The sequence below is a fragment of the Lemur catta genome, chromosome 22, assembly GCF_020740605.2.
Source record: "Lemur catta isolate mLemCat1 chromosome 22, mLemCat1.pri, whole genome shotgun sequence".
Taxonomy (NCBI): domain Eukaryota; kingdom Metazoa; phylum Chordata; class Mammalia; order Primates; family Lemuridae; genus Lemur; species Lemur catta.
Window position 1 is genome coordinate 22,002,983 of NC_059149.1, and position 25,901 is coordinate 22,028,883.

General features: G+C 54.3%; 2 protein-coding genes across 6 annotated transcripts in view; one reads left to right on the top strand and one right to left on the bottom strand.

The window, feature by feature from the left end:
- Window positions 1–15,452: 15,452 nt before the first annotated feature.
- Window positions 15,453–19,665, bottom strand: DOK2 (docking protein 2). 3 transcript variants are annotated; one of them, XM_045535343.1, is made up of 6 exons: window positions 19,401–19,645; window positions 18,794–18,886; window positions 18,137–18,424; window positions 17,850–17,937; window positions 16,974–17,158; window positions 15,453–16,512 (listed from the first exon to the last, which is right to left on the bottom strand). In XM_045535343.1, exons 2-6 carry the CDS (start codon window positions 18,830–18,832, stop codon window positions 15,913–15,915), a joined length of 1,200 nt encoding a protein of 399 aa, XP_045391299.1. In that variant the 5' UTR covers window positions 18,833–18,886; window positions 19,401–19,645; the 3' UTR covers window positions 15,453–15,912. The 3 variants fall into 3 exon arrangements, with proteins under 3 accessions (XP_045391299.1, XP_045391297.1, XP_045391298.1); XM_045535341.1 differs by lacking the exon at window positions 18,794–18,886 and having other exon boundaries at window positions 19,401–19,665; XM_045535342.1 differs by having other exon boundaries at window positions 18,794–19,645.
- A 5,445-nt stretch (window positions 19,666–25,110) lies between these two features.
- XPO7 (exportin 7) overlaps window positions 25,111–25,901 on the top strand; it is a 75,115-nt gene continuing 74,324 nt past the window's right edge. For 2 of the 3 annotated variants that reach the window (XM_045535650.1, XM_045535652.1), the window contains exon 1: window positions 25,111–25,231. In XM_045535650.1, the coding sequence (XP_045391606.1) occupies window positions 25,214–25,231 (18 nt within the window). In that variant the 5' untranslated portion in view covers window positions 25,111–25,213. The remainder of the gene's footprint in view (window positions 25,232–25,901) is intronic. The other variant, XM_045535648.1, reaches the window with a different exon arrangement.

A 25,901-nucleotide genomic window follows, 5' to 3' on the forward strand; every position in this document is an offset into this window, starting at 1 on the left:
CAGCCCCAGGACACTTAATACCAACCTTGATGACCTCGAGGAGAAAGTCTCATTTGGGGCTAGCAGGTTTTCAACGCCTTTCCAGCACTTTCTAATTTCTCTTTTTACAAAGAGAAAACAGTCCTCAAGCTAAGTGCTTTCAGCAGAAAAGACACCTAACTCAATTTTAATAACATTCTTTTGATTTCATTATATTTATTTTTATGATTGCCATCTATTTCTGGCAAGTGATAGCTGGTTTTCCTTGCACAACAGTAAAACAAAGTTTCCCTTTCAGATAAATAAAGTTAAAAAAATGAGTTGATTTAAAGAAAAATATTACGTCACATTAAAAGAAGTGGCATAAAAATATGGCAAAAATCGTGAGGGCAGGGATGGTAACTGAAGTTGGGCATATACCATCTTAAGGAAAGCCCAGAGTGGATACTCGCTATTGATCTTCCTTTAATGTCCCAAATCATAAATGCAAAATAGATAAAAATGAAAATGACAACACATACACTAATTAGGAAAAATTGTAAAGTAGGCAAAGTTGTCTTCCCCTTAGTGTTGCCTTTTCACACCTTCCCCACCCTCCTTTGCCTTCCCTCACCTGGGGACCCAGGGCCTGCACCTGGCCAGGCTCCTTCATCATCAAAGCAAACCGATCTGATAAACCAACTCCAGCTGAGCTCAGAGCTAGAGGACTTGTGGTGACAGCCACATCATTGTCACTAACATGATAAGTGACTTTGGGCAAATCCCTTAGTCTCTCTGGACTGCAGTTTCCTCTGTACAAGAGAAGACGAGAGAATCTTCAGGGTCTCTTCCTGCTCTGAATTCTACGCTTCTGGGATGTTAGTGATTTAATGTGTTCCCCTCTTAGGGACTCACATTTCACTTTAAAAAAAAAAAAGCCCTCAGGAAAGGGATGAATAAATCCATAGGAATGAGTTCCCAGTAGTGGAATTCCAGGCTCAGTGGCACATGGGGAAGAGAGATTTTTTTTAGGGTGTTTGGGTGGGGTGCTTCTAAAATCACACAGTGGGACACCTCCGCCTCTATGTGAGGCCGGCTTCACTCCCAGATGACAGGCCAACCATCATCTCAGACCCCCACCTCCACACAGGGCCTGCCCCTGCCCCTGGGGTCGCTGCCTTCCACTCCATCAGGAATCAGGACGCCAGACCTCTGACAGGGCTGAATACTACATTTTTAATTTTGGGGAAGCAAAATATAGGTGTTTATTTACATGCATGTCCGAGTACACACACACACACATACACGCACACAGAGTTGGGGGCAGGAAAGGGCCAAGAAGAAAAATCAGCTTTGACAGCCTAATAAATGTCAATTTCTGAGGGGGGCTGAGTTAGAAGATGAATCCTCGGAACTTTAATTGGAGACATGATGCTCGCACTTTGCCAGGCAGCCCCGCCTCTGCGGCAGATCCCGCCACAGATAGCAAGGCCCTGCCTTCCTCTAATTGACAGGAGACCTCTGTCTGCCAGGATTTGGTTCTGGGATGTCAAGAGGCAGGGGGGTGGGCTGGGGGGTGCTCTAATGCCCCTCAGAGAGGAGAGGAGAAGGGCCCCAGAGGACTTGGGCCCAAAGGCAGAGAGCCCAATGGGCTGACCCGTCACACACTATGCCTGCCCTGCATGAGACCCAGCAGACAAAGGGTCCCCCCTGACTAGTGATGTCTGCTTCCCACCCAACAGCAAGTCAGGAGGCTCCTTTCTGACGCCATGATGGTGCCCTAAGCCAGGCGCAATGGGAGGGGGAGAAAACACGCGAGAGGAGCCCAGGAACCAAGGGTTCTACCTGGAGACACAGTGGCTGGGAGGATTGTTCCAGAGCCAGGCTGCCTGGAATTATGGCTCAGCGCCACCACCACTGGACCGGGTCAAGTGCTTGTCCTTCCTGTGACTCAGTTTCATCCCTCAAAGCACTGTGAGAGGATCTGAGGGGCTAATCCAGGTGGTGTGCACACTCACACTCGCACCAACACAGCATTACTCAACAGGAGAAAGCTCTTCTTCAGCGCACCGTGCCTCTCTCTGCCAGAGCGTTGCAGCCAGCACTCCTGAGCTAACTGTGGAGCCCCATCCCCATGGCCCAAACAAGCTGGATGTCATGCCGGGGACAGCTCAGCTAGGACAGACGGCCACCGTAGCAATCTAGCTGGAAAAGCAGCCATCGCCACCAACTCCTGGGCCACCACCACGCTCTTACCAACCACTGTCTAATAAAACACCAAGGACCATGTTTCCTTCCAGAACCCCCAAGCATTCTCTTTTTGGCCACCTGCAGCCCCTATCCTAGCCATGCAATTTTGTTGTGTTTATATTAGTAACTAGCATCTGCACAGTCCTTTACAAAGCAATTTTTAATTTACATGTTTGAATTGATAATGCACTCACATGGTTCAAAAATTTTTAAATCTATATTAAAAGGCAAATAGTGAAGAATCTCCCTGTTATTCCTGTTTCCTACCTTTCCAGACTCCACCCTTGCCCCCCCCCCACCCCAGGTAACCACTATTATTAGTTCCTCAGAGATCCTTTTAGAGTTTCATTCTGTATGCAAAGGCAAATATTCCTATGTCTCCCCTTTTTAAATACAAAATGTAGCATACTATCCACACTGTTCTGTACCTTGCTTTTCTTCACTTGATGATATGTCTTATATGTCAGTACAAAGCTTTCTTTGCTTTTCCTTTTCACAGCTGCGTAATACTCCATTATGTGGCTAAAACAAAGTCTCTTAAAGAGACCCCAGTTGGTGAGCATTTACATTGTTTCCAACTTTTCCCATGGCAAGCATCATGTAACAAATAGCTATAAACCGATCCCTTGCACTTATCCAAATATATTTACAGGATAATATCCCAGAAACAGAATTGCTAGATCAGAAGATACTTGTATTTAAACTGTCGAAAGTATTGCCAAATGGCCCTCCCTAGAGGTTTTACGAATTTATCTCCCCATGAGAAATACTAGATGGCCAGTTTCTTTACAACTGCACAAGTATTACAGGGTGTTATCAACTTTCTGGACTTTTTCCAATCTGTTAGGTACAAAAAAAAGTCTATCGGTGTAATGTTAATTTACGTTTCTCTCATTTGGAATGAGGTCGAGTGTTGCTGTATGTTATACATTTAAGAGCCAGTTGTATTTCGTTACTTTAGATGGACTTTGCTATCCATTTATCTCCCTTGTCTTCACAATCCCCCTGCGAGATATGTGAAGTAAGTATTAATAACATGTGCACTTTAAAATGCTATAGCTAAGACTCGAAGCATTTAAGACACTGGCTCAAAGCCGTAGGCTGGTATGGCAGAGCCAAAATACCATTTTGCATTTTTTTTCCAATTGTTTTATGTTTTGGATCTTCCCAATTGAGCAGTACACTTCTGATCCGCCTTTGAATCAGCCCCATGAACCTAGAACGGTGCTGTGAGCTGGGACCAAGTGTCCAGACCCGGTTTCCTGCTGTGGCACTGTGAGTCACTGGCTGTGTGCCTCAGGGCCAGTCCCTTCACTCTCAAGGCAGACTTTCCATATCTATAAAGCCAAGATTTGAACTAAATCACCAAGGTCTCTTCCAGGAAATGAGTATAGTGGGAAGCACTCCATGAATCTTTTATTATTATTTCTTTTTGAGCGGATAAAATAAAACAGTTTTCAGACCTCCCAAGTTGAGATCATTCACATCATCCCCATTGATGATTAATCCCAGTTTAACCAGAGGTGGAGGTGGAAGGGACTAGGGGGGCTCCAGGCCATGTCAGGACGGAGAGTGCCTATCACAGTGGTATGCTGCAGTCAGCCTGTCCTGAGAGCCGACCGTGAGATCTTTCCAGAGTTTTGCAAGCCAAATGACGTCCAACTGATAGTTTAAAACCGACCATAGTGGGAAAATTTACACCATGGGAATCAGCAAACGCAACATAGGAGAGCATCCCTGTCCCCCAAACCCAGAGCCAGCTGTTCGCTGGTGTTCATTTGCCCCCATGTCTCCTCCAGAAGGTCTACAAAACATCACAAGCAACTGGGTCACTGGGGAATTGGCAAGACTTTCAGGGAGCATGGAGGGTTCTAGGACTGAGAAGGGCTCACCCAGGCCAGAACCCCAGCCCTCCACGTCACCTCCAGGGGTCAAAGCACGGACCCTGCAGCAAACTGCAGGGTTCAAATCCCTGCTCCCCACAGCCCAGCTATGTGACCTTGAATACAGTTGCTTAACTGCTGGGCCTCAGGCTCCTCACCTGAAAAATGGGGAAGTAATAACCATGGTGACCACCTCAAGGGGATTTGTGAAAATTAATGCATTAACACCTAGAAAGCATTTAGAACTGGCACAATTAAACACTCAGTAAGCAATTGCTATTGTTGTTCTTTTACTGCTCTACAGGCCAAGAATGGTGGCTGAGAGTCTCAGGGCCGGGCTTCTGGTCCTCCCCGGTCTGTAGCTGTGGGATCTTGGGAAATCTCTTCATCCCTCTCAGCCTGTTTCCTTATTTATAAAGAAAGAGAGCGGATAACCACTAGGATCTGTTCTGTCCCTCCCGTCCTGTCATGCTGGAGTCCCCTGATCCCACTGGGTTCTCGTTAGGGGTGGCTGCTGCTGCATCACCCCTCTGGGAGCCTCCCCGGGTGCCCTGGCAGAGCCGGGCCTCCCTCCCCTGGGCTCCCGCGCCCCAGCACTGTGCCTGCTGGTGGCCCCACAGCCCTTACATGCCACACTGTGGGTGACTGTCCACCCGTCTCCCCACTAGACACTAGGGATGTGCCTCTATCTTCTCCATCGCCTTCTCCAGCAAGAGAAGACCCTCGATAGTGGAATGAGGAAGGGAGGAGACCAGGCACCTTCTGAAACAAGCCCTTACCCACCTAGCCTGTACCCTCCCCAGCCCTCACGACACCAGCCCAGGTCTGGACTGTCGGCTGCAGAGAGACCCCCGGCCAACCGGCAAGGCTGCACTGCTCCCCCTCTTTCTTGGTGTGAAGAAAGAGAGAAGCCGCTCAGATTAGGGCTGGGGAATGAGCCGGTACCACATTCCCCACTGGCTGGTCCAGAGCCTGCCAGCCCAGGGGACATTTCCAGCCGGCAGTCTGGCAAGGGGCTGGCTCCCGCATGGATCCCTCTGCTGGGACCCTTGAGCTCTCTAACTCCTGGGCTGTTGGGTGGAGGAAGGGGATGGGCAAGTGCAGAGGGCAGGTCCCAGGGCACTTGTAGCCCCTGAGAGCGGGCGAGGATCCCCTCAGTGCTGGGTCCTGGGCACCTTGCCCACTTCACCCTTGTCCGGGTTCTAGCAGAGATGCAGGGGCTGGTCCTTCCTGCATAGCCACGCCCTCCTCTCTGGAGACCTCCTCCCTCCCTGCTGTAGTTTTCTCCATGGCACTTACTGCCATCTGACATACCATAAATTTTATTTGTCTTTTGTTTATTGTCCTGCTCCCCACCAAAGAAGGTAAATTCCACAAGGGCAAAGGTTTTTGTTCTTTTCTTCACTCTATCGCCGGGACCAAGAACACTGTTTGGCATTTCATTAGCGCTTGATCGATATCTGTGGAATGAATGAAAAACTACATCTCCAACCCTCAACCCAGAAACACACACACACACACACACACACACACACACACACACACATACACACACGATACTTCTATCCAGATCAAATTTCTCGCTGTCACCTATTTCCTGCTCCAATGATAATAATTGAAGGGTTGACTGGTAATGAACTTAAGGCATGACCACTTTACAGAGGTATTTGCATTTTATAAGGGAGGCTTTTAGAAATGATAAAATCATTCAGGAGCCAAGGGAGTGAAGCTCTAATGGGTGAATTATATGAAGGAGGTATTTTGGGGCCCCCTCCTGCCCAGCTCAGATCAGCATGTAGGAATCAGGCCCCCAAATCACACAGCCACCCGCCTCACCCCCTCAACACAGTTCAACTGTCTCTGATTCCTGGGGAGGAAGTATCAGCTGTCCTGACCACTGGAATCCCCCGCTGGCTCCCCTGCCCCAGCCCAGCCCCTGCACATAAGGACTCGTTTTGTCTTTGTCCAAACGGTCCAATGGAGCTGCCAGGTTTGGCGTTGGTATGCCAGGAAGCATGGCTTTCTGACACGGGGGTTCCCGACCAGGGCAGGGATGGCCAGTCCTCAGCTCCCAAAGGCCACCTGGCATTTCAGTGATGTGTCAGGCACCCACCCAGAAGAGCCAGCATGCTGGCGCTCTGGGTGTCAGACCCCACAGCACAGGCCAGAATGATCGGGGATGAAGCAGGGGCCCCTACAGAGTGAGCGGTCAGTGGGTCTATGAATGGAGTTGTCCCCATCGAGCATCTTGTACATGCAGAGCATGCGTTTAGGCTCCAGGCAGAGGAACATCTCCAGGTCCCTGTCTCCTACCCCCATAGCTCTCATCGGCTCTGATCTGGCTGGACATGGGCTGCTTCAGTGGAACCAATCACAAAGCTAGTGTTGGAGAACCCCTGAAAACAGAGGGTGTCCTTCAGATTGTCCCTGCACTTAGAAGAACCTGCATGCGGGCCAGATGTCTGAGCTTTCGCAATGGGGACCCCAGCCTGCTGAGCCAATCCTACCCCACCTTGAGGGTGCTCTGAACAGCAGGTGGAGGGAGTGTTCTGAACGGAAGCGGGGACATTCTCAACAGTGGCTGGTCCCGGGTCCAGACCTCCTGAAAAAGGAGCCCATGGTGTAGCAGGGCTGCCCCTCGGCAGCCCCATCCTGTGGACAGGAGGAAGGCCCAAGCCAGCAGTGACCTAAGGATACCTGCAGGTGCCAGCAATGACAAGCCTGGGGACATTCAGAATGTGACCTCATGCAGACACTGCAATAGGAGTGCACCCTCTCAACCCCACCTGCTCAGTGTTGTCGGGGCCACACCTTAAACTGCCAGCACATTCACTCAGATCACAACCCACAATGTCTTGGACAGAGCCTAGCTGGGGTGGGTTCAGCAGGGAGGGCTTCTGGGCTGTCCTAAAGTCAGGGCGAGGGCTCCAGCCAGAACTGTTCTCGTCTATGGGGGCAGGGCAGGTATAACAGGCTCCAGGGAGCCCCAGCACCAGCCGCCGGCCCCTAAGTGCAGGCCCTCCAGCCAGATGGTCTCCATTGATCTGCTGGAGATTTTGCAGACTGGTCAGTTCTCCGTCCCATTCTTCTTCCAGCTCTGATCCCCTCCTCCTCTGGCCATCCATCATCTGTCCACCTGCCTGGATCAGCAGGAAGGGGCAGCCTCTTTTATTTATTTTTATTTTTTAGAGACAGGGTCTTGCTCTGTCGCCCAGGCTACAATGCAGCGGCGCCATCATAGCTCACTGCAGCATCGAGCTCCTGGGCTCCTCCAGCCATCCTCCTGCCTCTCAGCCTCTCTGCCTGGCTAATTTGGGGGCAGCCTCTTAAAGGAGCCAGAGGCCAACCCTCGGGTGCCTTGCAAGCTGCCTACAGACACCAAAGCCTCCCTGTGCCCTGGGTCACTTGCACATGGTCTGTGCAGCCTCTGGCAAGCACCAGAGGAAGGTGGCTGAGCTAGCAACAGGTAAGTCTAAGACTCTCATACCCCGTCCCCTCGGTGGGCCCGTCCTCTGTCCCATCCTCATTGCTCTCAGTCTGATGCCTCGTGGAAGCTCCGATGACCCCTGAGACGTGAGCTGAGAAAAATGTAGGCATTTGCTTGCCATCAGCGACTCTGGAGAATGACAATCACTTACAATTGAATAGAGGTGCACAATTTCCACCTTCCTGTGATCTTATTTAAGCCACAGGACAACCACATGAGGTCAATGGGTGCCACTAACCCTATCTCCCAGAGGAGAAAACCGAGGTTCAGAGCAGTGATGTAACTTGTCCTGTTGCACAGTGGTCAGGGACAGAGGCCCTGGAGGCAGTTCTCTTGCCACCCTGCTACACTGCCTCTTGGAAGTCAAGTCACAAAGGAACAAGCAGCATTGGCTGGCAGGCTGCCTGCTGTGCAGGGAAGGGCTTGGCCGAGTCCCAGCATGGCCGCTTATGAGCCTGGGTGGCCAGGGCCAGGAATCCTGTCTCTCCAAACTCAGTTTCCTCATCTGTAGAACCCAAATAACACCCATGTCTTGAACAAAGGAGAACGGAGGATGCCCTGGACCCTCAGAAGCCCTGTGCCCTGGCAGGGGTCATGGCCACTGCACCCCCAGGCAGCCCTCTGAGTGTTGGGGATGATGTGACATTCTGTGAAAAAAAGCAGCCTCCGCAGCTAATTGTGACTTCCATGAACAAAAGCTGCTGTCTCCCTCTCCCTTCCTTGAAGAGAGACCTCTGTGTCCATGACTCCCTTTGTAAAGGAACAAAGAGGACCAGGCCCAAGGTGGAGAGGAGCGACAAGGAAGAATGCTGTGTGAAGCCGGAGAAGGGTCCGGCCAGGGATGATTTGTACTTGGAGACAGACATTCCTGGTAGCTGAAGGACGGGGAGCCCAGCTGGGACAGGAGGGAGAAGATGCAGCTGGACTGGGGGACAGCTCTAAGCCCAGCTTTCAAGGAAGGGTGAAGCCTGATTTCACAGCCACCTGCAGGCACCTGCTAATGAAGGACTCTAGTCCATGAAAAATGCCTCCCAGGTGTTTGTGGCTGTCCCCAGGGGCTGGCTGTCTGCCTTCTGGAACTGGTGCCACCTCCACCAAGAGCACCACCTCTAAACTTCTATGTCCACCAGGCACCACAAACTCCCAGACTCCTGAGGTTGCCTGAGCTTGGATCTACTGACAGTACCTCGAATCTCGTAGTAAAGTCAAGAAATTGTCACCTTCCCTTTTCTGTCTTAACCTCAACTAGAGGAGTGCCCGAACATGCAGCAAGTGCCCAGAGGCCTTAAGAGCTCTAAGTGAAAGAGGGCTGCTGAGAGACAAGTCCCAAAGACAGAAACCCAGATACAGCTCCACTGTGGGCTAATGGTGCCTCCTCGGTTTGTGCAGTATACAGCTCATACAGTTGTACCTGGTGGCCCTATAGACACTATCCATCCTCAGGACACCCCATCTCCCTGACAATTTGCTCTTTATTCCTTGCTCAAGTTTGTTGTGCTTGCCTGAGCCCTCATTGCAAATGGCGCCTCCTAAAGTTGTTCATTGTTCAACCTGCATAAGCATGCACAGAGAACCTGCAATGCTATCTCCTTCCTTTAGGATAAGTTCTTTCCCAGGGAGCTCCTCTGTCCCTCACGCTATTGGACCCACCCTACCATTTCTCCAGACACGTCTGAATGCCACCAGTGGGCCCCAGTACATGTTCAAATTAAGACTCTGAACCCATATTTTCTACACTCCCTCCTGGCAAAGTCATTTCTGCTGCCTTGCTGTGCTGATGAGTTCCCCCAAACAGAGAACTAACCATAGAGTTAGCCAGTCAATTTTGCCCGGGTTACCCCGAGGGCACAGACCCTGGAAGTCTGGCTCTGAGACTCCCATAGGTGACACCCAACCCATCACTGTGGGACCTCTGGGGCCATTCCCAGTCTCTGCCCCAGTTGTTCCTTCATATGTCCACACCTGCCTGTTCAACCAGACCTGTCTCAGCTCACCTCTGCGCCCTCCCATCAGCCCCAAGCCCCAGCACCCCATACATCCTGGTGCACCAGTCTTTCCTGTCTGAAGGTGGAAGCAGGAACCGGAGCTGGGAGCTGGCTGCAGCACCCTGCTTTGAAGTTGCCTGCTGAGGAAAGCTACTCCCTGGGGTCAGGGCCAAGAGCCACACGGGGGGGTAGTTATCAGAGGCAAACGGAAAGAGTCCGCACGGCTTTCCTTCCAGGATGGGTCAGCAAGGTAACCAGCAGGAGGAGAGCAGCTCGGTCTCAGTGGCCCTCGACTAACCTGGGCCCCTCGCTCGCTCCCCCAGGCACCAGCTCCCAGACTTGCAGGGCTGGCATTGAGGGGAAGGAATCTTTGCTCAGAGCTACTGGCTCTGGCAGGAAGGTAGAGTAGGCAATCTGGAATCCCCTACCAGTCTGCTCCTCCACTATCCACATAAAAGGTCAAAAATGATCTCCCTGTGCATGGAGGAAGCCTCAAAATCACTGATTTAGTCCTTTGTGTCAAGCACAACCATAAACAAGTCTTCATAAAATGTAAATACATCCAAGAGGGATTTAAAAAAGATTTTTAAAACTTGGCCTCAGTGTCCATAGTGGAAAATAAGGACTTAGTGTTGCTAAGGCCCCTTCTGGCTCAAACATCTAACTCTTTGAAATCTCAGTGATGAGGGGGTTTCTCAGCCCTGGGGCCCCCGGAAGGCCCAGCCTGTGCAGAAGGGGGCTGCAGCGAGGAGATGGGCACAGGGACAGAGGGGTACACAGGCTGGGGAAATGTGCCCATGCCCAGCCCCTGTCGGCACCTCCTCTATCCACAGGCTTGGCTGCCAGGCTTTTAGGGTATACTAGAGGTGCAGCACCAAATGGCCCCAGATTCCAGGCCCTGGTCAGGGCCATTCTCACCTTCAGCCCCTCCTGGGGACCCTAGGGACCTCATTTAATCCACTCATGCCCCACCCCAGGTCATTTGCATTTTAAAAGGGAGGGAAGGAATCCCACCCAAAATACAAATGGTGGGATTCTTGGCGTCAGCAGGGCAGATGTTTCTGGGTGGTGGGGAGTCTCCAGGGCACTGGCCACAAATCATTCCACATTGGAGAGTGCCTGTGTCCCCCAGCAAGCAAAGTGAGCTTTGTTTATTCTTTCAATCAAGAGCCACTTATTTGTGCCTACCTTGTGCCAGGCATTGTGCTAAGTGTCAAGGACATAACGATGAATTATGTAAAGAATGAAGCCTGCCCTTTGGACATCTGCAGTCTCGTGGGGGAGATGGCAACCCTCCTTCAGAATGTTCTCTTGGCTCCTTTCTGCCTAATTGCTCCCCAGCTTCCTCCTCTTAGAACTGTTTGTATTCCCAGAGCTCCTCTTGCAGGTGGCAGGGCAGTGGCTGCAGGGGCAACTGGACCAGGTGCTCCTCCCCAGCAAGGAGCCTGCGTCCGTGCCCTGAAGTGCCCATTGCCAAGCCAAGAGTGGATGTGGCAGCTCAGATAAGGAAGGAGATGTCCCCTGCGGCTGCCTGTTCTCCACCCTTGCCTCAAGTCCAAGGTCTTCTAGTCCATGAAGCAGCTTCCTGTCCAAGCTCACCCATTTTGGGGCAATCGAGCATCGCCTTGTCCAGGTGTGCAAACTTGCCCGAGATAAGAGACCCCCCCTCCCTGTCCAGTAGCTAAAGGGCCATTGACGTGGCCCTCCTCCCCTCCCCTGCAACACCCTTCTGCTTTTCTTCCTTCCCAACCTAGTCCTTCCACCTCCACAAAGCCTAAGTTCACCCTCCAAAGACAAGGAGGAGCTCTGCTCTCCACCCCTCCCTTGCCTTGTTGGTAAAATGCGGATGTCTCACCCTGAACCCCTGGCAGAGCTGTTGGAAGTAAAATGAGACCATGAGTAACACCAGAGCTCTGTGTGTGTCAGGCTCTCTTCTCAGAGCTGTGCATTTATTCAGTCATTTCACCTTCCCCCCAAGCCTCTGAGACATGTTATCATCATCTTCCATTTTTGTTTTTTTTTTAAGACAGAGTCTCCCTCTGTTGCCCCGGCCAGAGTACCATGGCGTCAGCCCAGCTCACAGCAACCTCAAACTCCTGGGCTCAAGCGATCCTCCTGCCTTGGCCTCCCAGAGTGCTAGGAATACAGGTGTTAGCCACCGCCCCCAGCCCATTGTCTTCCTTTTCCACATGTAGAAACAGAGACGCATACCCAAAGACACAGCAAGTAGCAGAACCAGATTTTGGATCCAAGCAGCCAGACTACATACAGTCTGTGTGCCTAACTGTGGACACTCAACTGCCCTCAAAGCAGTTTGCAAACAAGGTCATGCCATGCAAGCTCAAGAACACTCTTTTCATTTTAAATGCTGGTGCCCCTTGCAAATACCTCTCACCCCAACCCCACCCACGCCGCTCAGCTCAGACACCTGGATGCCCAAGGCTGACCCTGCCCTGGGTGCCAGTCTCAGAATTACTTAGCCCAGCACTGGCACCTCAGCTCCCCCACAAATCCAGCAAAACCCAGCGCTCCCCTAGCCAACCCCCTCGGCCCCCACCAGCCTCTGGCCCAGAGATCCAGGAGCTAGTGCCAAGAAGAGGGCTCCAGAGGTGGGGGCAGGAGGGGCAAGGAGGACGGAGGCAGGCCTGGCCAGACCCTGGGGAGCAATGCAGTCTGCTCTGCGCCGGCCAGCATGGGATCTGCCTGGGAGTGGAGCCGGGCAGTGATGGACAGCGCCTGCCATGGGCAAACCAGCCTGACACCTAATCAGATCAGACCCCCTCTCCCAGCTCCTCTCGTCCCTCCGCCTCCTCCTTCCAGCTCACTGGCCTCCCCACTAGCATCCCAGCCCCACCCTGCCTGAGATCCCCAGCTGCCCAGTCGGTTTCATAAATGGCCCTTGCAGGAGGTGGGCACCTTGGCTAATTGAATCAGCACCCGAGAGGCAGGAGGCCGGAGGCTGGTTAGCATCACAGCTGAAAAGTGGTGGCAGCCACAGCTTGAGTGGAGCTATCAGGGAGGAGCCTGGGAGGTAGGGGAGGGGGAGGCCCCAGCAAGCTTGGCCTTTACAGATTCTGAAGCTCCAGGTGGGAACTCACCAGAGGGCCTGGCCACCCCCACTGTCACAGGCTTACCTGGTACACCCCAGCCCCACCCCACCCCCACACACCACTCATGCGCTCTGGAAAAAGACATTCCAAGGGGCAGCAAGAGAGACAGAGAAGAAAAGAAACAAGAAGGGTGATGTAGCGTGCTCGTGTGTGCACACCTGCTGTCTAGGAATCTGTGCGAACGTCTCTGCTGGGTACCAGGTGTGATGCATGCTTACCTGCCCGGATGTCACCTGTGCCTAATAATTAGCCAACGAGACCAGGTCGCAGGGAAGCTTCTCATGGTATCAACAGGTGCCAGGCAGCAGACCCTGGAGCCAAAAGGCCCTACCTGTCACTCGATCTTACACTGCCCTGTGCCTGCGGAGGACGGTCTGTCTCCTTACCTGGGGACTGGCCGCGGCCGGCCTGGGTGGCCAGAAACCCGCCAGGCAGGGCTTCACCTCCGGGCGTCTGTTTGGGGACGCTGACCCCTCAGGGGAACCCCTTCGTCCGCAGACATCCGCCCTGTGGGCCCCCTGAGGGTGGGGACGGGTCTGTGTCGCTCCCCAGCTCCTGGCCGGGGCTGGTCCACGGGAGATGCTCCTAGCGGCACTTGTTGAACGAAGGAGTGACGACGGGCACACGGCGGGTGACAGCAGCGTCTGCGGTGGCGCTGACCCCCCACCGGCCGGCTCGCGTCTTCTGAGGGAAACTTTGACGGCATGGTCAGCGTGTCCTCCACAACTGTCCCGAGAACTTTCATTCCCCGCCCCCCAACTTCCCCAAACGTCCTACTTCCCCCGTCCCGGCCGTACCCCACCTTTCCCGCGGGCCCCAGTCCCCGCTTCCCCTCCTGAGGGAGAACGCGGAAGTCCCGCGCCCCGGGCGGTGGGGGAGGGGCGCGAGGGGACAGGTCCGGCCTCGGCCCGCGCCTCCTGCAGGCGGCGTCCGCACGGCTGCGAGCGGGAGTCGCAGGGTCTGAAGGGACCAGCTCCGACAGGCAGGTTCCTCCGATTATCCCCGAGCCCTTCGGGCAGCGAGTCCTTCCTTCCCTCGGGCCGAGCCCCCAGCCGCCCCTTCCACAGGCGCACACTGCCCCCTGCTGGGCAGAGCCGGGACGGCCACGTCTAGCGCCGCCCGAGGAAATCGGAAACGTGCCTCGACTTCCACCCCAGGCCTGAAGAGGGGAAAGACTGAAATCCTTGGAGGCATCGGGCTTTCCTGCCTCCGGGGTGTCCTGGGCTGGGAATGGACGGTGCCAGCAGGGGCAGCCTTTCGGCAGGGACACGAGATCCAGGGCAGGAGACCGCTCCCTCCAGCCCACTCACCCACTGCTCAAATTCCTTCGAAGAGGGGCAAAGCCACAGTGGGAGACAACACTTAGGTCACGGCACACCTGAGAGGCTGGAGTCAACCTGAACGTCTACACCTCACTCCCTCCTACGCTCTAGCTCCTCTGTCCGGGTTCTGCCGTGCTCCTCTGGCCGCATGGATCCCAGCCACCCTCACCTTGACACGCCAGAAACCAAGCTCATCTTGGCCTCGAAACCTGAGTCTCTCTGGAAACCCTCTTTCTCTGTGTTCCACATCCAACATATGACTCCAGACCTGCAGGTGCCACCTCTATGACATCTTTCCACCCTGTCTTTTCTGAATGTCCCCCTTTAAATTCAGCCCCAACCTACCCTATCCCACCCCAAGTCTATCTTCTCCAGGGCTATTGGGGTTACTGCCCCAAAGCTCAGCTCTTACGGGACTCCCTGTGCAAAAGCCATCGCTGTTCCTTCCTCCCCTCTGATGAAGTACAAATTCCCCCGAAACATGGTCAGAATCTGCATGCCCGAGATTCTTGCACGTTCCCTCCACTCTGAGCGCAGAACTCCGTCCTGAACATACCTGCACCTCCTTCGTGGCTTCTGTCTTACTTCTACCCAGAACACTCCTTCACACCCCCTTAATCTCCATTGATTTCCTTCCCACCCACAAAGGTCCATGTTAAATGCCACCTTCAATATGAAGACTTTCTAATCTTGAACTTAACACATGTAGGGAAAAATGAAGTCTCTCTTGGGCTCCCAAGAAATTATCTCTCTAAAGCTCACAGCTCTGTTTGGCCTCTCGTGGCACTTAGGTCCCCCTCTTGTGACAGACACCTGTGCCTTGTCACCTCCCTTTCTGGGCTATATGCAGTCTAGCCTCACACAAACAGTGCTGTATTGGCTGGCCGGGCTGACAGCAGAGGTCTGTGGGAATGCCCTTCCAGGAAAGCAGGTTTTGACGAGGAGAGACAAGGACAGAGGCTGACCTGTGGCAAAATGGGACATGCTGGGACCTGGGATCCCCTATAGCTGATGGGGAATCACAGAGCTGGAAGGGTTCTCAGGACCCACACAGTGCAACCCCCTCCTTTTACAGACAAAAAGGGGGGAAAAAATCTCAGGGCAGGGAAGGGTTGGCCCAGGACCACCCAGCAGGTGAGCCCCATTCCTAGCACACAGAGAATCAATAAATCCCAGTTCTGTCCTTTCTTGCAGTCCAACTTCCCCCACACCCCACCCCCGCCATTTTTCTGGCGTTGACCTTGTTCTAGCACAGAGCAGACAAGCTTGAATACCTTTCCCAGGGCACCCTGACTTCCACAGGCCTCCACCTCTGCGAACAGATGCTCAGGACCAAGCCGAGGCCCAGGGAGGACCTTGCAGCTGGGAGAGGAGGTGATCGGGGGTTGATTGGGGCCTTCGCCCCAGGATGGTGTGGCTGTCCCATCCCCACCCCCACAGCACTAAGGCTACATGAAAATGTTTCAAAAATGCTTTAATGTCACAGAGAAATCCAAAACCTGCAGAAAGCTGCAGCCATGTCCTGGGTGCCTGGAGCCAGGGTGGCCCCCTGAAGGGGCCAAGAGCAGGCAGGAGGCCTGCACAAGCCAAGGAACCAGGGCGATTTGCTGACATCCTTGTGTCCTCTGCCCTAAATGCCCCAGCTTCCCTCTAAGCCCGGGGAAAGAAAGAGAAGTGGGAAAGGAGTAGGAGGAGGGTGGGTCTCTCCAGAGCATTCTTCCTGCTTCAGGTGGTGACTCACCCAGCCGGCCCTGGGAGGGACGGCCCATCAGACCACACCACACTACAGCAGGCCCAAGAAGGAGCAGAGGAGGTTTTTCTGATGCAGTGGCCAAGAGAAGTCACCAGAAGAAGACAGAAGGGGAGGTGGCTGTCTCCTCCTCCCCGGTGTACACTTCAGTGTGGCCTGCATCTCTGTCACTTTGGGCCTTTCTTAAGTACAACATTGTCATACTCGGTTCCCGGCTGCCAGCCAGAGAGAGAGAAATCCTTCCTGGCTGGGTGGACATGCTGGAGGCCACTAGGGTCCCCTTCAGCTGTGGCCTGCCTCCTCTTCGCATTAGGCCTGGGTGCCTGCGGGCTGTCATACAGGGACAGAGCAGCCACTCCCTCAGGCTCATCATAGATGTGGTCAGGTTGAGGGCGTGGGTCCTCTTCAATGCTGTCGTACAGAGGGTCGGCCGGGATCTGGGGAGGGCCTACCACAATGCCCCTGAGGCTCTTCCCCAAGGACCGGGCCACTGCATCGAAGGGCACCGCGTACTCTCCCTCTGGGCCTGGAGGCTGTGGGGCAGGCACCAGTGTGTTGGGCGAAGGAGGTGGCAGCGAGTCATGGGGCCGGGGCAGCGCGGTGGGGATTGTGGCTGGCTGGGGGTGGGGCCCAGAAGGGGCGGCATTCTTCTGGGCAGAGATGGCCTCTTCCAGGGCCAAGAAGATCTCATTGCCTTGCCGGGTTTCAAACTCAAAGTTGCCTTCTCCAGAGACGCAGCGCCGGCCTGCCTCAAAGGAAAACGTTACCTGGGCCCGGGGGGAAAGGAGGTTACTAACCGGGACACAGGCAGGGTTGCTTTCCCCGGGCCCCACTCCAACCACAGGCCCTTGGTCTCCCGCTTACCCTGCTCAAGACTTCTCCCTCCATGGTTTTTCCTTCCAAGCAAAGACTTCCCTCTCTCCCCCACTCATGCTCCCTTCCACTCGTTCAAGTTCAAGTTTGCAGCTTGGCATCAGTTCAGCCACCATTCACCCCTCTGACCTCTCCACCTCTGTTCATTCACCTTCCTGCTCTCCAACCTGCAGCACCTCATCGCTCTGCCCTCCCACACGTGTGTCTCTCCTTGGCCTCTCCTCTTTCTCCCTGCTTCTTTGCCATCCCCTTCCTTTCTTCTTCCCTCACCTGCCCCCTCTGCCCCTCTCTGACCACCTCTCTTTGTTCACAGCTCATCCTTTCTCTTGGCCTGCCCCTCGCAACCGCCCCTCACCTTGTCCCTCCCGAAGCGCCGCAGAAACCTGTAGGGCCACTCGTACAGCCGGGAGCCTGGCTCAGGGCCGCCCCACAGCTCCAGGGCACTCTCCCCAGCACGCAGGGTATAGGATCCCCGGAGGCGGCATCTCTCACTGGCTTCTGTAGGTCTCATGATCACGGCAAATGCCTTGCAGGGGACCACTGGGGAGGAGAGGAGAGAGGAGAAGGCAGTTAGTGGGAAACAGCTGGCCTGCCTCATACCACCCAGTTCTAAATGAGCATGCCAGAAGGTTTCTAGAAAAAGTATTATCTGTGTGTCCATGACCCCCAGCCTCGATGTTGAAGGCCGAGCTGCTCCCTGCCGGGTCACATTCCCCAAAATGCCAGGTACCTCTGCCCCCTACCCAGGTAGGTACCATGCCCCTGGCCACATCCACCCAAACTCAAGCCCACATCCTTCCTGCTGCTGTCGCCAGAGCCACAGCCTGTCTTCTCCACCCCACCTCTCACCGCACAGCAGCCGCCTCCCCAGTCCCTACTGCCACAGCTGCGGGTGAAGCCTGACCCTGCCCTCCCACTGCCGATGCCCATCATGTCCCCTGTGGGTTGAGCTTGGGTGGAAGGCTGGGGACAGTTTCTCCTCTATCCACCAGCTCCTCACCTCTCTCACCAGCAGGGCCTGAGCAACACGGGGTGCACAGTGGGCAACATGCAAGGCAGGCCAGGCTCCCTGACCTTGGGCCACACCCGGAAGTGAGGGGGAGAGGCTGAGAAGAGGGCTGGCCCCAGGTGGGGGCAACCACAAGGCAGGAAGACCCAAGCCTGACACCTCCTCCCAACCTTGCCCCGAGGACAGCGCCCCAGGGAGCACAGGGCAGCCCCTGCCCCTCACCTGAGACGGCACTGCTGTACAGTTCATTCTCCTCCATGCAGGGCTGGCTGCTCCTCCCCTCTGGCCCCAACAGCTCCTTCCTCTGCCCCTGGAGAGGAAGCCCCAAGTCTCACCACCATCCCCAATCCCAGGGCCCACCCCAGGCCCAGGCCTTCTCTCAGGACACACCCAGCCTGCTGGCCCTGCCACATCCTGACCTTGACTCTCCTAACCCCTGCCCACAGGAAGTATCTAGTGCTCCCACCCCGCATGCCCCCGTCCCCTTTCTGCAGCCCTGGTTGACTCACGGGGAAGGCCAGCAGGCAGATGGCCTGCATCCAGTCGCCACGCTCTGCAGCCGGGGCCGCCAGCAGGTACAGGCGCTCCTTGGTCTCCAGGAAGAAGGCGCTGGTGTCCCGGGGACTGCTGGCCTCTCCATCTGCCTTGGCCACCCGCAGGCAGTCACTGAGGCGGATAACCCTCCGGGCAGCCTCTCCTCCCCGGCGTGGTGGCTTCTCCGGGCTGTCCTGGAGCTCCAGCCGGGCCAGGGCACAGCCCGACCCTCCGTACAGCACGGCCCCGAACCGGCGCCATTTCTGAGCCCAGACGCATGGGCGACGGGGTGCCAGGAGGGACACCCAGAGAGGGAGCAATTGTGAGCAAAAAGGAGAAGAGGAGCTAGGGGAGAGGGATGGACAGGACACCCACGGAGGAGGACAGGATGACAGGGACCACAGGAATTAGAAAGTGGAGATCAGCCGCAAGCAACCACGAAATAGAGCTGCAAGAGCAGAGAGATTGCCCAGGATGCGACACAGCACAGCAACGAGCCCCACAGGTGCAGGCTGCAAGCCGGCCAGGCAGGCCCAACCCCAGCAGACACTAGTCTAGAGGAGAAAAGCCAGTGAGTCACCGAAGCCCGGAGGAAGGAGGGAGGAGGGCAGCGTGGGGCCCAGGCTGGAGACCTCATTCTCGATCTGTGTGAAGTCCTGAAGGGGCCTCATCTCCAGGGCCTTCTCTCCACCCTCCTGAACCGTTCTGCCTCACTGCGTGACAGACTGGGCCACAAGACAGAGAGAAAGAGGTTCCTCCCTGTGCGTGTCAGCTGAGGGACGAGGACTTCCTCCTCCAAGGAGGCCAGGGAAGGAGGAAGGAGGACAGGCTGGGGTCCCGGCTCCCAGAGGCCCCTGCCCAAGCTTCACACCAGCCAAATGCATCTCACAGAGGTGGGGAAGGGAGAGGGAACCTCCACTGTCATCCCAAATTGTACCTCCAGCTGTTCCTTCCATTCTCTTTAAGTTGCCCCCATGAGAAGAAGTCAACAGAGCAAGAGAGCCAGACAGAGGCAAGAGGTTAAGTCACTACCCTCCCCCCACCCCCTAGGGCAAACAGCCATCCGTAAACAGCACAGTTTGGGGCCTAGTTTGGACCTGGTTTGGAGGCAACATCGGGTAAGGAAAGAGCCCTGCTGAGGTGTCTGTCTAACTCGGTGGAACCTATAAAGGTTCTGGGACACCCAACTCCCTCTCCACCCCTAGAGGTTTCTAGCAGCCCCAGCCTCGCGGCTCCCACCTTTCCAAACGTCTGCTGCTGCTGGAGGTACAGGCAGCCGAGCTTCACCGCCTCCTCGCCCATCCTCTCACCATCTCGCTGCCCCGGCTTCAGCTCTGTCCTTCCACTCCCGCCCTCTTTCCTCTCTCTTCTCTGCTGTGTGTTCCCCTTCTCTCAAGTTCATTTCCTCTCTGCCTAGAGTTTTCTGCTCTATTCTAGTTTGCTCGATGACGACAGGCTGATAGGCCCTGTGGTTTCTTGTGTGTGCGCCTTTTTTTTTTTTTTGCTGAGTGAGTTTCATGCTCAAGCTTCCTGCATTTCCAGTGAGTTAGAGACAATTTCCAGAAAGCCAAATGCCAGCTCTTCAGTGAGCAGCAAGTCCAGTGCAGAAAGCCAGCACGGGGCAGGCGCCACCAAAGAATGGCTGCACCACAGGGAGGAAGAGACCCAGAATGCAAATTGCACGGTAAAGCCACTAGCAGAAGTCCCCTCCCTGTGCCCCCAGGCTGGATGCTGAGCAAGACAGCTGGAAGGGACAACCACCCAACACGCTAAACTCAAAAATGAGGAAGCCAGGGCTCAGAAAGGTCTACCTGAGGGACTTACCCAAGGCCACCAAATTGGAACCCAGGTTTCTCAACTCTAATAGCTGAACCTCACACACAGCACTGCACACAGAGACACATGTGCACACTAACCAATACCACTTTCTCTCACACTCACACACACACACACACACACACACACACATACACAGATGCAACTGTTTCACTGCCTGGGAGCACCCTCTGCCTGCTGATGGCAACATACACTTACACCACCCCTGTGAAGATTCTAGAAACATGAACATCCCTTCTGGAGAAGGGATTTACTCCCAAGTACATCTAAACTTTTGGATTTTGCCTTCTTTCCAGCTTTCCTGAGCATTAGAAAGACACTTGGGTTTCATCTGGAGATTAGCTCCAGTTACAAAAGCAATGACTTTAACACATGAACTGTCATGTGAGTTGTATTTAACTCACGCTAGTTTTGAGCCCGGAGCCTCGTGAAGCATATGTAACTCACACATCTCTTCACCTTGGGAGCCTCCTGAACTATGTTTCAAGTTGCATATAACTCACACACAGAAAACAAAGTAACAAATTTTTCATTAAACTAGAAAGGATTGTTTTGTTTTTGAAGTTTTTATTCTATTTTTGTAATTAAAAAACACTGTGGCCCCAAGGAAAAAATTTTTTTTTCTAGTGTGGCAATGTGTTAATATATATTTTTAAAATGCTTCATAGTTACTGAAACAAAAGTGCTTCATCGTTACCAAAGCTTGCAGACTCACAGTTTCGCCAGCCACACTATTCCTTGGCAAAGGCAGGGCAGGTATGAACACACCTGTTTGCAACTTCCCTGTGGGCACAGAGCTCGTGATGGGCAGAGGAGAAAATAAAACTCAGGGCTCCTGGTCTTTAGTTCAACATTTTGCTTAGTGGAATCCCAACTCCACACAAGATACGTTGCTTTGGGGACATGCAGGCTCCTCGAAGAAATTTAACTTAGAGCCAGACAGCTTAGAGAGGCAATCTGGATGGAGGCACAGTGTAGAAATGTTGGGGAAAACTGAGAATTAGACCCACACTCTTGGGGTTCATCCCATGATGGGTGCTTATATTAAAGGGCCCATTTCCTCTACCACAGGGGTTCAGTTGCCCTGGTGAGGAGAGCAGAGCCATGCACATCTCAGGCCTTCTGCTGCACATGCTATGTGCTGGACCAAAACAGCTTGAAAAGATTAATGTTATGAGCCCTGGGAGTAGCCAGCTGAGTCACTTCAAGCTCACGGCCCTCAGCCCTGCTGTCTGGCTTTCAATAGGTTGATCCAAAGCCCAAGGGAGTACCAAGAATGTTGTTGTGGGAAAAGCACACCTTGGGAAGTGGTTTGGGGTATAGAAATGGGACGTGGCCTATTCTGTCTCTCTAGTCCCTAAGGACAGCCAAGTATGCCTGGGCACTTGCATGGTCTTTAGCTTGTGGACCGTCCTGGGGGCTGCCAGAGCAGTGCCTTTCAAACTGTAATGTGCAGATCTCGTTAGAAGTGCAGATTTCAATCAAGTAGGTCTGGAGTGAGCCCTGAGATGCTGACGCTGCTGCTGGGTGGGCCAGACGGCACTTTGAGTAGCAAGGCAATAGCGGATGTTCCCACCACTGCTCAGATCGCCTTCCCTGAAGGCAAGCTGGGCATATTCCACCAGGAACCACAGGGGGGCACCCGAGCTTACCAGATTACTTGAAAACTGTTTAAACCTGGAGGCCTGAACCCCAGGCAATCCAGACACCCCCCACCCCAATCTCATCCCTTGTCAGGAGAAGCTGGAGAAGTTCTCCTCCTGTAGCCATAGTCTACAGAAGATACGATAGCAAGAGTGTACCAAGAGCAACACCCTTGAGTCCTTCAAGGCCCCTTCCACTTGCCCTAGCAGGATTTATGGGGACTCTGAAGTGGAAGCACTAACCCCAGCACTACCTGCCTAGCCACGGGGGAGCCCTGAGAGCAGGGGCCCAGAGACACTGCTCCATGACACAGCAGAGGGGCAGAGCATTAGAGGTCCTTAGGATCCCCAGGCACCAATGATGGGTGGAGAAAGGATCCCGGTGGTTTATATAGAGGCACAGGTGGGGCTTGGGGGTGCCTCTTGGCTTCTCTTTGCTTTCATGGGAAAGAAAGGGGCACCCCAATCCCATCTCTGCCTCAATATAAGCCACCCGGACCCTTTCCTTGACAATGGTTTCTCTCAGTAAGAGTCACAGGAATCACAGACCAGAGACCACAGCTCCATGAACTTTGCAACTTTTGGTTACTATTTTTCTGCAGCGATTAGCAACAAAATCCTAACACAAAAGGGCTTGTGAGCTTGTCTTTGGGAGGAACAAAGGAAGAAGCAGCAGAGGCTGTGTCTGACTCCTTGGGCAGGCTTCTGAATTAGGTAACCCCAAACAATGTACAGGTGAGAACAGCTGCCCAAGAAGTAGCTCTGAACACACGACGGGAAAGTAGGCACAAGGTGGGCAGGGAGCTGATGTAGGCCTCAGAAAGAGGAAGGACTGAACAAAGAAGTGAGCAGAGATTCTGAAAAATCCCATCCCTGCCTCCCTGACTCTGAGGGGTTTCTGACTGTGGGGGAAAGGAAGACATTTGTATCTTCCCCTCCCCTTCTCCATTAAGTACATCACTTTTCTCAGTACTAAGAAAAGAAAGAACCCAGTTCTGGAAACCCGCTGAGAGGAAGAGCCTATGACATAACATAACATAATGAATATGAATGAACACCGAGTGCCAGTCCATATATCCACAACAGAAAGGGTGTGTAATTGGCATCATTTGCATCACAGGTTGTAGCCCCCAGTAAATACAAACTTCAAACTTAACATTGATATAACACTGAAATGCCTTATGTTCTCATATGAGCCCCACACATGTCCTAGAATAAGACTACAAGTTCATTCATTCAGGTGAGGGGACAACTTTCAATAGGGTGGTGAGAAAAGCCTCTGGGAGGAGGTGAGGACTGAACAGAGAAGTCAATGACAAGAGAAAACCAGCCATTTAAAGATCTGAGGGGAAAAGATTCCAGGCAGAAGTTACTACAAGTGCAAAGGCCCTGAGGCAGGAGCACCCTGGATACCAGGAATTGCAAGAAGGCAGGAATGACCAGTGCACTATGAGCAAGTGGAGGCAGGATAGTGATGAGGTCAGCTCATGTGACCTCTTGGGACACAGCAAATATTTGGATTCTCAGTGCAATGAGAGGCCACTTAAGGATTTTAAGTAGGGGTGTAAATCATCTGAATTATAATTTTAAAGGAATGTCCTGCAGATCTATAGGAAATGGATTATCTAGGGGCAAGACAGGAAGCAGGGAAACTAGTTCAGAATCTATTACCAGAGCACGGGAGAAATGTGATGGTGGATTAGACCAGGGTGTTAGCAGTGGAGATGAACAGAGTGGCCAGATTTGGATCTATATTAGATATAGATTCTACAGGACTTGCACGTGGATTGGATGTGGGGGACTGATAAGATATAAGGAGTAAAGATGACAACTGGGTGTTTATTTGGAGCGACAAGATGAATGATGGTACCATTTACTGAGAAGGGGAAGACAAACGAATAAACAAGTGTCGGGTGGAACGGGCAGGGGAGACAGAGATTGGGACCTGGCCCACCAGGAAGCTGTTACCTCTACCCAGTCAAGTAGGGAATCCAAAGACTGCCATTGTGATTGTGACTCCAAGAATAAATATACACAGGAAGCCCCTGAACCCACTACTCTGCCTCTTTATGCCCTCAGAGCTCATGGTTTGACACTGGAAGGTTATTGAAAAAAAAAAAAAAAAAACAAAAACAAAAACAAAACCAGTCCAACTTATCAAGGGCTAGGCTGATCAAAAAGAACAGTCAAAAGCTCTACCTCACTTCTGCCTCCTAAATCTCTGAGTCAATCTAATTAGCACAGCCTACCTTGCATACAGAACCCTAGCTCCAAAGAAGTCTGGGTAATGTAGTTTCAGGTGTCCTACCTCTGCAAATCAGGAAGACACATCAGGAGGATGGAAGTGGAAATGAATATTGAGTGCCTGTCCACTATATCCACAACAGAAAGGGTGTGTAATTTGCATCATTTGCATCACACGTTCTACCCCCCCAGTAAATACAAACTTCAAACAATCATTGCCGTCTGAATTTAGCCAAGATCTAGACTGGGGGCCTTGAATGGAAGCCAGAGAAGAGGAATCCAGTGGAAAACAGGAATTGGCATTATCTAATAAAGATAATTCCTAGTAGGAAAGACGGGAATTGGCCTCCGCATGCAGCAAGTGACCTCATGTGACCCAGAGGGATGGCCTTCCCACTCAGATTCAGCCCGGGGGTCCTAACCACCAGCACCACCACCTCTCCCAGCATCTGACCCCTCTCAGGAGACAGTCTAGAGGACTGGTTAAGATAACAATCTCCTTGGGAAGACAGAACTGTGCCTTCCGTATATTTTGATCACCACCACTATTTGGCCGCTATTTCCATGAATGTTTTTCAAGAAGAAAAGGACATAAATGAAAACAAGGAGATCATTATTGGGGTTGCTGGTGAGACCCCAGATCAGAAAGCAATGGCCCTGGTCCGTTAAGCTAGGAAGACGCAGACACAGATTCGGCCCCCCTGAGAACAGGGCCCAGGAAAGTAAAGAATCCTGCAGGCATCCTAGGTGGATGATTACTGGCGGTGGGTGCATAGCAAGACCTCTCCCGGGTCCGGTGTCACCATAGCGGCACGGCGGGGTGGGGGCGGGGAGGGGGTCCAGGGGCAAGGCAGGGGGAAGACACTCGGGAAGAGAGAAAGGCACGGGGTGCAGGAGTCCCGGGCGGGGACAGACCCCGGCCCATCCAGGAGCCCGCACCACGCAGACCTGCAGAAGGCAGCGCCAACTCCTACGCCAGCGCCGCCCGCCGGAGCGAGCGCGGCCCCTTTAAGAACCATGTAAACAAAGCTTTGTTCCCCCAGCTGCCCCTCCTCCGCGCTCCCCCAGCCCGCTCCTTCCTCCCACCCGGCGTCTCCGGGCCGCTGACGTTGCCCGCGCCTCTACGCCGTCCCAGCGGTGCTGCGCATTCTCCAACCGCGGCCCGGGCCGCCGGGGCCTGCGCAGCCGAGCGGCGCTACGCCACGAGCGTAGCGCGACGGGCCCCCAGCGCGCAGGCGCAGCGGCGACGGCGGCGGCGGCGGCAGCGGCCCCGGCCGAGGTGCGCGCTGGGGGGGAGGGGGGGCCGGAGAGGAGCATGAATGGAGCAAAATGGCGGATCATGTGCAGGTGAGAGGAGCCGCGGGGGGGAGGGGGCGGCCACGGAGAGTGGGGAGTGGAGTCGGGGGCGCACGCGGCCCACAGGGCGCGGGCCGGCTCGGGGCTCGCCAGGCCCGCGCCGCCACCACCCGGGGCTCCGGAGCCGCCGCCCGTCCCGGAGCTCTGGGGCCTTTCCCGCCTCCCGGGCCGGGGGCCTCCTCCATCCCCTCCCACCCGGTCCCACGCGTCGCGCGCGGGGCTGGAGGGGCAGCATTGGGCGCCCCGGCGCGCTCAGCCCGCCTCGCTTCTCAGTCACTGTCTCCGCGCGGGAGGGAGGCCGCCGCCGAGTCCTCAGTGACCCCCTCCGCCCGCCGCGGACGGGACGGCCACCCCCTCGCCGACTCTGTCCTGAGGGCGACTCCCCCATCACACCCGCCATCCCTCAGCAAATAACAAAAAGGAAACCTCACGCCGATAAACCTCGCTGTCCGGAGTCTTTCCCGCCGCCTTCCTCTCACGCCCCCGAATACGAGAGACCCCCCCTCCGGCCTCCGTCCCTCTCCCGCGGGTGCGCCCTTCGCTCCCGCCCTCCAGACCGCACAGCCCCCAGGGCCGAGCTCCCCAGCCCTCCAAGATGGGTGCTCAGGCCTCGGCCCGCCTCCCCTCGCGTCCCCCTATCCACAGTGAAGGAGTTGAGCGC